The sequence below is a fragment of the Medicago sativa genome, chromosome 3 (assembly GCF_051527215.1).
Source record: "Medicago sativa cultivar Bolivia chromosome 3, Bolivia_mono, whole genome shotgun sequence".
Taxonomy (NCBI): Eukaryota; Viridiplantae; Streptophyta; class Magnoliopsida; order Fabales; family Fabaceae; genus Medicago; species Medicago sativa.
In genome coordinates, this window is record NC_140751.1 from 100,780,389 (window position 1) to 100,794,690 (window position 14,302).

Consider the following 14,302-nt stretch of genomic DNA (forward strand, 5'->3'; position numbering starts at 1 on the left):
AATGCACCTATTTTTGTTGTTCATGAAAATAGAAAAGATTTTTTAAAGGGTTAATTATGTTTTTGGTCCCTACAAAATTGCAACCTTGTAAGTTTAATCCTTACTTAATTTTAATAGCATTTTTAATCCCTACAAAAAAAATTTACTTATAATTTTAGTCCCTGCTAAAATAAATTTTGTTTAATTATCCTTAAACTCTTAAATTTTTTGACGATTCTTTTTATACAAGTTTAGAACACTATGAAAGGTTCATTTACTAAAATCTATAATTTTTTAACATTAAATAAATTAAATATGAATTTTTCAAAACGACAAAAGTTTAAGATATAAGTAACAAAAATATGGACATAGAAATCAAATTTTTGCGATATTTTTTTCGGAGGACCTTTTAATAACGTTCTTAACACGCCTGTAAAAAATTGTTGGAAAACTTAAGAGTTTAAGCATAAATTAAACAAATTTGGATTGAGTAAGGACTAATATTGAGTGCAACATTTTTTTGTAGGGATTAAAAATGCTATTAAAATTAAGTAAGGACTAAACTTACAAGGTCGCCATTTTGTAGGGACCAAAAACATAATTAACCCTTTTTTAAATGTAACTTTAGCCTCAGATTGATTGTCCTTAATTTTTTTCATAATTTCAGGAATGAATAAATAAATCAAGATCGTATACCAAAAATTAATAAATCATCATCAAGAGTAAAGGAGACGTCATTATCGGCATTGAGATTCACTGGAAAAATGGAGCATGAAAATAAAGTAGTAGTCAGTCGAAATAAAGGAAGGTAGATATTGAATTAATGTCTTTCTATTTAATCTCCATCAACAGCTCTGTCATACATTATGAACTAGCTATAATTCAAATAGATTTTCCAAAAATAGAATCGCTGTAATCCAAATAGCTGTTTCTAAAAAAATGAAAGAAAATGTACTACTACTATAAACTACTTGCATTTTACTAATGAAAAATGGTCTCCCACAAACACAGGAAGATCAAAGTAACTAAAGAGATAGCTTTTCACAGTTGAGTGGAAACAAACACTCTTGAGGAACAGAGTTCATACGCTACACGGTAAGCATTCATCCTTCCATGTATTTGATTCAACATGTTTTTCGTTGAGAAAAAAAATTTCTTTAACCAAAAATAAAAACACATTTCATTAAAAATAAAACACTATAGTCGTCTTATCTCCACTCAACAGTTTTGACTCGCAAATTAGTGTACATTGACTAGATCATAGGAAAATGCGGTGCCCACACAAGTGATCTAGAAGTGTCAAATTTTAGCTTCACAAATTATACAGGAAAAACAAATATATTTTGCTATATAAAGTTACCATAATTTGTTAATCGCTTGGTGGAAGGAGTTCAGGTGTTTTAATTTTTAAACGCGTTATCTTGAATTTTTTATTTGGAATTACTTGACATCATTTTATACTAAAAAAGTAGTGGATAGTGCAAAATTTTAAACTATTTTGTGAAATGAGTCTCACTGACCTTGAATTTGTTTGCTTTTTTCTTGGATTAGAATCGGTGACATATCACATATGTACGCTGAAGTCTGAACTCAGCCATATTGATATTGATATATTCATATTATAATTAGTTAAACGATTAGTTTATTTCAGTTGTCTTTAAAACAATGGGTTTATTCCTTAACAACCTTTTAAAACAATTTTTTTAAAAAAACCAACAAATAGACTAAAATAACATTAACTTTGACAAAAAAATATTGGCTTCATTTTTTGGCTCTTGAAATAAAATTCTAAATGATTTTTTAATCAGTACCTAAATATTATGCATTTGACTATAATATTCACAATAAATTCAGAAAAAAAAAGAGACATAATACTATTTAAATTATTTTTTAGCTTGAAAAAATGATTTTATTTGTTTTCAAAAACAGAAATTAACCGTTTTTTTAGACGGACAATAGAAGGCCCCAATAGTATAAATACAAAAATGATTAGTCAATGGCAATCTGACCATGATTACGAAAGAAAACTACAATGTCACCATCAAATTATTGGTCCATTTAATAATATTATTAATACCTTTCTTCAAAATAATAATATTATTATTAATACCCTAAATGCTTGTTGAGCTTCCATTTGTTAACCAAGTTTGTGCCGGCCAGCCTACATTATTTGTTACAGCCATAAATCAATTGTAACCCAAATAAAAAATGCCCCTGCCTGATTGAGACGCTTTCTTCCACTCTAATAACTTATATAAAATGCAAAATTAGTGTTACTTTTCATTTCATCTCATTAACAATTACACCTTCAATTAAACTTTAGCAATTCAATCCATGGATACTACTCATAGCAAAATATATCACAAGGCAATATTTGTTTACTTTATTTGAATGTATTATATAAATAATTACACATTTTTCATGTTATGTCATATTGTTTTGAATTTTATAAAACAGGAGGAAATGGAATCGAGTAGCTTGGTAAGCAATGGTCGTGTGGATCGGCATGGTAGGATTGCTGATAAAAGAACAACTGGAGGATGGAAGGCAGCTCCCTTCATCATAAGTATGAACCAGTAAATACTACATTATGAAATTATTATACAGAATCATCACAATGTATTATGTACACATATAATTTTAATATATGGTATGTATTAACTTGGCACTTTTTTATGATCTTTCAGTGAACGAGGTGATAGAGAGGTTGGCGTTCTTTGCGATTGCAGTGAATATGACGGCTTACTTGGTATTTCAAATGCATCAATCACTTCCAGATGCTGCTACTCATGTCACAGACTGGATTGGAGCTGCCTATGTACTCACCCTATTTGGAGCATTTCTAGCAGATGCTTATTTGGGTCGCTTCAAAACTATCATTGTTTTCTCAGCCATCTATGCCGTGGTAACTAAATTTTAAACATTAGTGAAGTAATCATAGTTTTTGTGAAAATCATCATTCTCTAGAGTATCATTAGTGATGTAATTCAAATCAACTGATGATATCATAGTTTTTGTTTTGAACTATAATAACTTAACCTCTAATTCCATTGAAAAAGTTTGATAATGTTGAGAAGTATGCATGACGAAGTCCAATAAAGAGAAACATAAATTGAGAGAAAAATGAGTATAGGATAAAATCAAATAGTGATTCTAATTCTAACTAAGCTAACTGATCATACTAGTAACTTAATTGTAACCACTTTAACAATTTTCAACTAATTCTAGCAGAGGATGGTCTGCATTAAAGTAACTTGTAACCACTTTAACAATTTTCAACTAATTCTAGCAGAGGATGGTCTGCATTAAATTGACAGAGTACAATTTAAAATTCAAAATATGATTTTACTCATTAATTTAAGTTAATACTTTTAAATGCAAATATTGATGTTTATTATTTTGTGAATTTTGTCACAGGGGATGGTTTTGCTGACAATGTCGGCCTCTTTCGAAGCTCTGCGCCCACAGAAATGTCTCGCCAAACCATGCAAGGAAGCAAGTCAAGGCCAAATCGCCTTCTTGTACGGTGCACTTGGTCTCATTGCCTTAGGTACCGGAGGAATCAAACCTTGTGTATCATCCTTTGGAGCAGACCAATTTGATGAGGGAGATGAAAAAGAAGTCCAAAAGAAATATGCTTTCTTTAATTGGTTTTTCTTTGCTATCAACATGGGTGCTCTTCTTGGAATCACGATATTGGTTTATGCACAAGATAAACTAGGGTGGGGTTGGGGTTTTCGAATACCCACAATAACTACGGTTTTATCTATTGTTGTTCTAGCTGCTGGTGTTCGGTATTACCGTTTCCAAAAGCCAATGGGAAGCCCTTTTACTAGGTTTCTTCAGGTTATTGTAGCCTCCGTCAAGAAACATCGAAGAGGAGTCTCCGTAGAAAATCAGCCTACTCTGTACGAGGTTGAGACCACACACTCTGATATTATTGGCGCTCGCAAGCTTCCTCACACACAACAATACAGGTTAGTTAATAGATCAGTGATCAAATGCACTTTTAGTATATCATTAGATTTCACTATCTTTAATTTCAAAAAATACAGTTCCTAAGTTTTTGCCACAATTGAATTTTGGATTTAATTTTTAGGAATACTACATAATGAGCTCACTAGTTATCTTATGATGTATCAAGACACATGTTTTAGAATTTTAGGATTGTTTTAGGATTTTATAGGCTTGACCTGCGTTTTCCTAAAACAATACTTCCAAGCTATGAAAAATAAAATAATTATATTTAATTTACACATGCATTGCCACACTATTTTATTGCTTGTTCAACACATTATTCAATTTGACACATGATACCCTGAAACTACCTGAGAAACGTAGTTATAGGAATTAAGGAAAATGCTAGAATATTTGAAGTGTGTAATTTTAGACGTAGAAAATTGCTCCTCTCCCAACAAAAAATACTCACTCACATACAAACGAACCAAAATACTCCCGCTTGATATTATTGCTGTAGCCCAATATGCCTTAGAGGAGCTCAACATCATTTGGATGGAAGATATACCATCTATCATTGTATCATTAATAAAAGTCATTTATTTTCAAAAATAAAAAAGAAAAGAAATTGACACATGATCAAAAGTAAGCATTAAATTTAACAGTGTAGACGACAATTTTTGAAATTTTCAAAGCTAAACTATATATATGAATTTAAATAGGGGTGACCACATGAAAATATATTGAAATAGATTGTTTAAAACTTGGATTCCCTCACCATAGGAAATTTGACACATTCATGTTGTCAACACATTCATTATAGTTGGTATGAGGTTGAATAATTCAGATTTGAATGTAGATTTTGATTTTAAATAAAAAATCTCTAGCTAGAAATTTGAACAATCGACCTTGATTGAGTGATTTCAAATGTACTGATCGCGTGAATGCGTCAAATTGTTGTTATTAGATGGTCTAATTTTCATATTTGTTGACTTTTTAGTGTGATAAACTAAGCTTAGTTTATGATCGAAATTACATAATTAAGCGTGATGTTAGTTAATTTAATCTTGGTATATGAGAATAAGATTGGAGCAAATTAATTTTGCAGGTTTTTTGATAAAGCAGCAGTTATATTAGAAAAAGACACGCTTAGCAACAGATGGAGTGTATGCACAGTAACACAAGTGGAAGAATTCAAATCCTTCATTAAAATCCTTCCAGTATGGGCATCTACCATAGCTCTTGCTATTTCTTTCGCTCAAATGTCAACATTCTTTCTAAGTCAAGCCAGCATCATGAATAGAAAACTAGGAAACAACTTCGAAATCCCAACAGGTTCTGTTCCTGTCTTTGGGGCCATCAATGGCCTCATACTTGTACCTTTCTACGAGAGATTCATAATCCCGTGTCTCCGTAAGTTTACTGGCCACCACCGTGGCATCACATCGTTACAACGAATGGGAGTTGGGCTTTTCATCTCAATCATTGCTATGGCTTCAGCTGCATTAATTGAAAAAAGGAGACGCGATCACTACCCGCAACCAAATAGCATGAGTGTGTTTTGGTTGTTACCTCAATTCTTTCTAATTGGTACTGCTGAAGTTTTTACCTATGTGGGACAGTTAGAATTTTTTTACGATGAGGCAACGGACGGGACAAAAAGTATTAGTAGTGCAATGTTTTTGTCTGAGATTGGAATTGGAAGTTGGTTAAGTACTGCTTTGGTGAAGATTATTGTAGCTGCAACTGGAGGACAAGGGAAAGGGTGGCTAAGGAATAATCTTAATGAAAGCAAGTTGGATTGGTTCTTCTGGATACTGACAATTCTCAATGCTGTCAATTTCTTGGTTTATTTAATGGTGGCTATTTATCACAATGGGAAAGAATCATCTGTGAGAGATGAGAACATGGTTGAATTCAACAACGTCCAGCACACACAACCATGAAGGAGGATTCATATTTAAGAGAAGTAAGAGTAGTGTATTCCTCTGCTTGTAATCTATTATGCAAAACTAAATTTGGTGTTTTTTATTTTATGTATGATTGAAATTCTTATAAACAAATTATCAAACATAATAATTCAAATGATCTTCAAATTACAAAAACATAACATCTACATTACCAATTATGTGTAATAATGTTAGCAACACACTACCTTCTATTGATTAAAATTTGTATTGTATACATTTTAACCAAAAAAATACAGGGTGTGTTCCTAGCACTTTTGATAACATTACATAAACCATTAATCAAACTCTTTTTTTTAGAGGACCATCAAACACTTCTTATACATCAAATTGATAATAATTTAGCGAATATATGGAAAAACAAATTTGAAATTATTTTAATATGAATACTACTATGTCCCTAAATACATGACCATTTTAGTCAAATCACGGTAATTAAGAAAGTTGGTAATGATATTAAATTTGTTGGTAATTACAATTATTCTTACAATATTATCCTTTAAAAAAGAGAGAGTTCAGCATAATATTTGATGTTGATTGAAGAAAAAGACGTAAAATAAATAGGGTTATGTTGATAAAAAAAACAATTAATGTTGTTGAAAATACCAAAGAGGTCTTATAAAAAGGACAAATATTTTTGGATATTTGGGTTTTAGATTCAAGTCAAACTAGCAATTTTGGATGAAGCTAAATGTATTTTTTTTTTTTTTTAAAGTTTTCTTTGAGTTTTAATATTTTCTCCACCTTAAAGGAAGACACTATTTTTTTTGAAGGAAGACACTATTCTGTCACGCAAAATTTCTTTGACCAAAAATAGAAACACATTTCATTAAAATAAAATTAGTATACATTAGCTAGATTATAGTAGGAAAATGTGGTGCCAACACAAGTGATCTAGAAGAGTAGAAGTGCCAAATTTTAGCTTCACAAATTCCACAGGAAAATCAAATATAGTTTGCTATATAAATTCACCAGAATTTGTTAATCTCTTGGTGGAAGGAGTTCAGGTGTTTTAACTTTTAAATACGTTATCTTGAATTTTTGATTTGGAATTACTTGACATCATTTTATTCTAAAAAAGTAGTGGAAAGTGCAAATTTTTTAACTATTTTGTGAAATGGGTCTCGTTGACCTTGACATCGTTGTACAACGATGGGTTACTTAAACGATTGGTTTATTTCAGTTGTCTTTTAAAACGATGGGTTCATTTCTTAAAAACCTTTTAAAACAATTTTCTTAAAAAAAAGCTACAAATAGACTAAAATAATATTAACTTTGACAAAAAAATTACCACAAAAAATACTTTGACAAAAAAATAAAAGATAATATTGGCTTAATTTTTGGCTCTTGAAATAATTTTTTAAATGTTTTTTAATATTGTACCTAAATATTATGCATTTGACTATAATATTCACAATAAATCCAGAAAAAATATATTTTAATTTATTTTTAGCTTAAAAAAATGATTTTGTGTTTTAAAAAACAGAAATTAACCGTATTTTTGTTGAGACGGACAGTAGAAGGCCCCATACTATAAATATAAAAATAATTAGTCAACGGCAATCTGACCATGATTGCGAAAGAAGACTACAATGTCACAATCAAATTAATTATTGGTAGAAAACTCTCTTGGTCATAAATCCAGAGGAAAAAAAAAAGGAAAAACTTCCTCCATCATCATCATCATCCTCAACACCACTCCATGTCTAGAAAACCAATTATTCTCAATTTAAAAATAAAATCAAAAACCCCAAAATCCCAATTTATCTTTTTCCACCGATTTATGTATACAATCATAAATCATGTCATCTGTTTCAAACCAATAATCACTTAACAAACACAAATCATTCTAAAACAAAAATTTACCCTCAACAACAACACCAACGGTCAAATTCGAATCCTTTTGATAATTTCTTTCAAATTCGATTCAATTATGTTTCAGGTCTCTTCTCCTCTTTTCACTAATTTCTTCTAACATTTAATTTTTTATTTTTCTGGTGTCGTGCTTTGCTGGAAGAAAGATGAATATAGTTTAGCTTGGAAGCTTTGAAAACAAGAAGATAATTTGATAAAGCAAACAAGAATGAGGTAGAAGAGATTGTTAATGATTGGGTTTGTGCTGTTATGTTGAGAAGAGATATTGGCAATAATTCGAGGATTTATTTTATGGGTGGAGGAGGAAGAAGAGAACGAGAGTGAAAGAGGAAAGGATGGGCACTCAACAAATTCAAATTATTTGTGTTTAATTTATGGGTTTGAGATTTTTTTTTTTTTTTTTTAATTCTGGGTATAATTGGAAAACATTAATGAAGATGATGAAGGTGAGGAGAGAATAAGAGGAAGAAAGGGAAAAAAAATATGAGTTGGTGGACCATATATGATGTTGGTATACGTAAGACATTTGAGGTTAACCCTTTGACGGAAGGAACCAAAACATGTAACGAAGAATGACTTAAGAAATCTAAACACACTTTTTATTACTTAAGGAACCAAAACGATACTAAAAAAAATAAGTTACGGGACGAGAACAATATTTTAGCCTATAATTAATACCCTAAATGCTTGTGGAGCTTCCATTTGTTAATCAAGTTTGTGCCAGCCAACCTACATTATTTGTTGCAGCCATAAATCAATTGTAACCCAAATAATAAAGACCCTGCCTGATTGAGACGCTTTCTTCCAATCTGCTAACATATATAAAATGTAAAATTATTGTTACTTTTCATTTCATATCACTAACAATTACACCTTCAATTAAACTTTAGCAATTCAATCCATGGATACTACTCATAGCAAAATATATCACAAGGCAATATTTGTTTACTTTATTTGAATGTATTATATAAATAATTACACATTTTTCATGTTATGTCATATTGTTTTGAATTTTATAAAACAGGAGGAAATGGAATCGAGTAGCTTGGTAAGCAATGGTCGTGTGGATCGGCATGGTAGGATTGCTGATAAAAGAACAACTGGAGGATGGAAGGCAGCTCCCTTCATCATAAGTATGAACCAGTAAATACTACATTATGAAATTATTATACAGAATCATCACAATGTATTATGTACACATAATTTTAATATACGGTATGTATTAACTTAACACTTTTTTATGATCTTTCAGTGAACGAGGTGATGGAGAGGTTGGCGAACTTTGCGATTGCAGTGAATATGACGGCTTACTTGGTATTTCAAATGCATCAATCGCTTCCAGATGCTGCTACTCATGTCACAGACTGGGTTGGAGCTGCCTATGTCCTCACCCTATTTGGAGCATTTCTAGCAGATGCTTATTTGGGTCGCTTCAAAACTATCATTGTTTTCTCAGCCATCTATGCCGTGGTAACCAAATTTTAAACATTAGTGAAGTAATCATAGTTTTTGTGAAAATCATCATTCTCTAGAGTATCATTAGTGAAGTAAGTAATCCAAATCAACTGATGGTATCATAGATTCATAGTTTTTGTTGTAAACCATAATAACTTCACCTCTAATTCCATTGATAATGTTGAGAATTATGACGAAGCCAATAAAGAGAAAAATAGATTATTTAAAATTGATATAAATAATGAGTATAGGATAAAATTCAAACAATGATTCTAACTATGCTAACTGATCATACTAGTAATTTGTAACCACTTAACAATTTTCAACTTATTCTAGCAGAGGATGGTCTGCATTAGCTTGACAGAGTATAATTTAAAATTCGAAAAATGATTTTACTCATTAATTTAAGTTATAACTTTTAAATGCAAATATTGATGTTTATTATTATGTGAATTTGGTCACAGGGGATGGTTTTGCTGACAATGTCGGCCTCTTTCGACACATTACGCCCGCAAAAATGTCTTGCTAAACCATGCAAGGAAGCAAGTCAAGGCCAAATCTCCTTCTTGTACGGTGCACTTGGCCTTATTGCTTTGGGTACAGGAGGAATCAAACCTTGTGTATCATCCTTTGGAGCAGACCAATTTGATGAGGGAGATGAAAAAGAAGTCCAAAAGAAATATGCTTTCTTTAATTGGTTTTTCTTTGCTATCAACATGGGTGCTCTTCTTGGAATCACGATATTGGTTTATGCACAAGATAAACTAGGGTGGGGTTGGGGTTTTGGAATACCCACAATAACTATGGTTTTATCTATTGTTGTTCTAGCTGCTGGTGTTCGGTATTACCGTTTCCAAAAGCCAATGGGAAGCCCTTTTACTAGGTTTCTTCAAGTTATTGTAGCCTCCGTCATGAAACATCGAAGAGGAGTCTCCGTAGAAAATGAGCCTACTCTCTATGAGGTTGAGACCACACACTCTGATATTATTGGCGCTCGCAAGCTTCCTCACACACGACAATACAGGTTAGTTAATAAATCATGGATTTTTTCTTCCTAAACATAAACAAATCAGTGATCAAATGCACTTTTAGTATATCATATTAGGTTTCACTATCTTTAATTAAAAAAATATAGTACCTAAGTTTTTGCCTCAATTGAATTTTGGATTTAATTTATAGGAATGCTACATGACGAGCTCACTAGTTTTCAACATTATCAAACTCAGCTAGTAAAACATGTACCGATTGTGTGAATGCGTCAATTTGTTGTGGTTAGATAGTCTAATTTTCATATTTGTTAGACTTTGTTTAGTCTGATAAACTCAACTTAATTTATGATCGAAATTACATTACGTGTGATGTTAATTACTTTAATCTTGGTATTTGAGAATAAGATTGGAGCAAATTAATTTTGCAGGTTTTTTGACAAAGCAGCAGTTATAACAGAAAAAGACACAGTTAGCAACAGATGGAGTGTATGCACAGTGACCCAAGTCGAAGAATTCAAATCATTCATTAAAATCCTTCCAGTATCGGCCTCTACCATTGCTCTTGCTATTTCTTTCGCTCAAACGTCAACATTCTTTCTAAGTCAAGCAGGCATCATGAATAGAAAACTAGGAAACAACTTCGAAATCCCAACAGGTTCTGTCCCTGTCTTTGGTGCCATCAACGGCCTCATACTTGTACCCTTCTATGAGAGATTCATAATCCCATTTCTCCGCAAATTTACCGGCCATCACCGTGGCATCACATCTTTACAACGAATGGGAGTTGGGCTTTTCATCTCAATCATTGCTATGGCTTCAGCTGCATTAGTTGAAAAAAGGAGACGCGATCACTACCCACAACCAAATAGCATGAGTGTGTTTTGGTTGTTACCTCAATTCTTTCTAATTGGTACTGCTGAGGTTTTTACCTATGTGGGACAGTTAGAATTTTTTTACGATGAGGCAACGGACGGGACAAAAAGTATTAGTAGTGCAGTGTTTTTGTCTCTGATTGGAATTGGAAGTTGGTTAAGTACTGCTTTGGTGAAGATTATTGTAGCTGCAACTGGAGGACAAGGGAAAGGGTGGCTAAGCAATAATCTTAATGAAAGCAAGTTGGATTGGTTCTTCTGGATACTGACAATTCTCAATGCTGTCAATTTCTTGGTTTATTTGATGGTGGCTATAAATCACAATGGGAAAGAATCATCTGTGAGAGATGAGAACATGGTTGAATTAAGTAACGTCCAGCACACGTAACCATTAAGGAGGATTCATTTTTAAGAGATGTAATAGTAGTATATTCCTCTGTTTGTAATCTATTATTATGCAAAACTAAATTTGGTGTTCTTTTATTTTATGCATTCTCAAAATTCTTATAAACAAACTATGAAACATAATATTCAAATGATCTTCGAATTACAAAACAGAACATCTTTATTACCGGTTATGTGTGATGCTTGAAATTAATAACATGAATAATGTTAGTAACACACTACCTTTTATTGATTAATTAAAATTTATATGATATATAAATTTTAACCAATAGAATCACAGGGTGTCTATTGGTAGCACTCTTGATAACATTACATAAACTGTTAATCGAACTCTTTTTATTTTTGAGGGGGCCATCAAACTCTTCTTATACATCAAATTGATAATAATTTAGCGAATATAAGGAAAAACAAATTTAAAATTATTTTACAATATGGATACTTGTCTAACTAGTGGAGGAATTTATGAAAATGAATTACTATATATTTATAAGTTTTGATTTGTACTGATAAGAGTACAAGTGACTCTCTTGTGAAAACAATAGGTATCCTAGCTCGTAATAATAATAACTAGAAAGCCGACCCGTGCGTCGCACGGGTCTTTTAAAATTACAAACTGTAGTATATTTTGAACAATCAGTATTTAGTTTTTTTTAATGAGAATAGATTTCTTTTAATGATGAAGGAATATACTTTGTAATTAACATATGAAACTATATCATCTTTTTTGTATTAACCATCTGGTTCGAAGAAAAAAGGAGATATGGTAATCTGGAGTTCGGTCGAAAAGTAAGAAAAGTTTGACCAAAAATTGTCCTCCTAAAATCAAATTCAAGTTCTCTTGAACAATTCATTATTTATGGAATTCATTAACCATTTAACCAACACACGTTGGCTCAGTTGGTAAGGAACGGGCCATTTCCTTGCAGAAGGTTGTGTGTTCGATTCCCTCTGCCGATGTGAGGGCAGTGTTGGTGGGTGATCTGTAAGTACCTCTATAAGTGCCCTTTGGGCCCGGAGGCGTGCCCTGACCCTGGTGGTGACCGGAGCCGAACCCACCTAAACTTTTTGTAACCAAAAAAAAATTCATTAACCATTCAAACCCAATTGTTTGATTTATGAAACATTATCATATGACATTTACGATTGCAATGAGAATAGAAAATATAGAGGTGGAAGACAATACATTAGAAGAATCATCTTTAAAAAAAAAAGATTGATGGAGAGCATCAAGATCCATTCACTATGCTCGTTTACAACACAATCTCAAACATCTGTGTTCCACCATCATCGATTGGTGTGACCTATATTCCCTTTTCTCTTCTCTTTTCACTTGACTTGGTTGATGGAGTAATCATAGCTTTCAAACAATCCTATACAAAACGATAAAATTAAAATTAAAACAAACTTTGAATTTCCTTTGTGTGTGAGATGGACACAAACTTACATCATAGCCTAAAAGCAAAGTTGGATTATTGTAGAACCATTAAATATTCGGTAAAGCACCCAATATAACAACATAACATTGATTTCAAATAAGAAAAGAATACACCAAGTCGATCAATATCATAGTTGATTATTAGAACCTCCTAACAATATGAATATTAATTGATACCACAACATATAGGAACAGATAAACAAAATATTAAGCACTAAACAGAACAAACAAAACTATCATGCAAATGTATGGAAGGAGGACAATAAACATTGGCACATTGCAGCAACGTTTAAGAGTATGACTTTGTACAAAAAATGTATGACATAACACAACCAAGATCCTTAAAGCACAACTTACACCAGGTATTGAGGAGAGGATGACGATATAGGACGCCGAAGTTTGGCTCACAAAAGACTCATGTCCACATTGTACACACCAGACAAAAAACATACCGAGCTATCAATTTCTTTCGAAAGGATAATCACAACTAACTATTTTAACACCTTTAGATCCTATTAGAGAATCAATGTCAACTGATCAACACAACTACTATTAGTTACTATGCACATCTTTTTACAAATTTTTCTTCGCATGCTTCTAGTTTTTGATAACCCAATTCTTTTGAATTTCTTTTTAAGTTATGAAGATACTTTTTTATGGAAGAACACTATAGTTAAAACTATTAACTCCTCAATGATAGCTGTATAAACAAAAGTAGAACCAACAGAGTCCTCAAAATAGTTTCTAAAGAGAAATACATATTACAATATTTGACCAAAAAAATAAAATATTTGTGTGACAATATTATGGTCTTGGTCACACAGCTAAAGCATAGGATCATAATAAATTACTTTTAAGTTAAATAAATATGCATAGATATAACATGGCTTATAAAAACATACATGTACATAAGTTAAATGGTTAACATATGATAACTTTTGTAAATGTATTTTGCATCACATTGACTTCAAGCATATGACAGTCATAGCTATAAAGGCTAAAATTGTTTCCATAAAAATAGGGGAAAAAGACTAAATAAATTCAAAAGCAGCAGAAATGTTTCTTAATTAAGCTAGAAATGAAGCAAAAACAAAAAGCAAAGATTATACATGGAAAAGGGTCAGAAAGACATATCATTAAACTTTCGATCAGAGGACCTAATGAAAATGACAAGCTGATACATAACTATTGCAAAGGAGTTAACATATACTCAAGTAGAGGAAAGTAATATAGTCATACCATAGTCCATAAAAGACTTGATGGAAATGAGTCATTACAACAGTCATGTTTACCAGGAACTTCATTGGAGTATCAAATATCCAATAAGTTATGTTCTTGCCAACCATGTCCTTGATAATAATGCCAAAT

At 31.8% G+C, this 14,302-nt stretch overlaps 2 protein-coding genes across 4 annotated transcripts; both read left to right on the plus strand.

Moving 5' to 3' along the window:
* Positions 1–816: 816 nt before the first annotated feature.
* On the plus strand, positions 817–6,041 carry LOC146942923 (protein NRT1/ PTR FAMILY 8.1-like). Of its 2 annotated transcripts, none has more exons than XM_085757030.1 (5): positions 817–1,074; positions 2,437–2,545; positions 2,667–2,884; positions 3,397–3,956; positions 5,045–6,041. In XM_085757030.1, the coding sequence occupies exons 2-5, from the start codon at positions 2,443–2,445 to the stop codon at positions 5,880–5,882; spliced, it is 1,719 nt and encodes a 572-aa protein (XP_085613156.1). In that variant the 5' UTR covers positions 817–1,074; positions 2,437–2,442; the 3' UTR covers positions 5,883–6,041. The 2 variants fall into 2 exon arrangements, with proteins under 2 accessions (XP_085613156.1, XP_085613155.1); XM_085757029.1 differs by lacking the exon at positions 817–1,074 and adding an exon at positions 2,267–2,346.
* Positions 6,042–7,533: 1,492 nt separating this feature from the next.
* On the plus strand, positions 7,534–11,665 carry LOC146942924 (protein NRT1/ PTR FAMILY 8.1-like). Of its 2 annotated transcripts, none has more exons than XM_085757023.1 (5): positions 7,534–7,845; positions 8,803–8,911; positions 9,031–9,248; positions 9,698–10,257; positions 10,651–11,665. In XM_085757023.1, exons 1-5 carry the CDS (start codon positions 7,837–7,839, stop codon positions 11,480–11,482), a joined length of 1,728 nt encoding a protein of 575 aa, XP_085613149.1. In that variant the 5' UTR covers positions 7,534–7,836; the 3' UTR covers positions 11,483–11,665. The 2 variants fall into 2 exon arrangements, with proteins under 2 accessions (XP_085613149.1, XP_085613148.1); XM_085757022.1 differs by lacking the exon at positions 7,534–7,845 and adding an exon at positions 8,605–8,712.
* Positions 11,666–14,302: the final 2,637 nt, after the last annotated feature.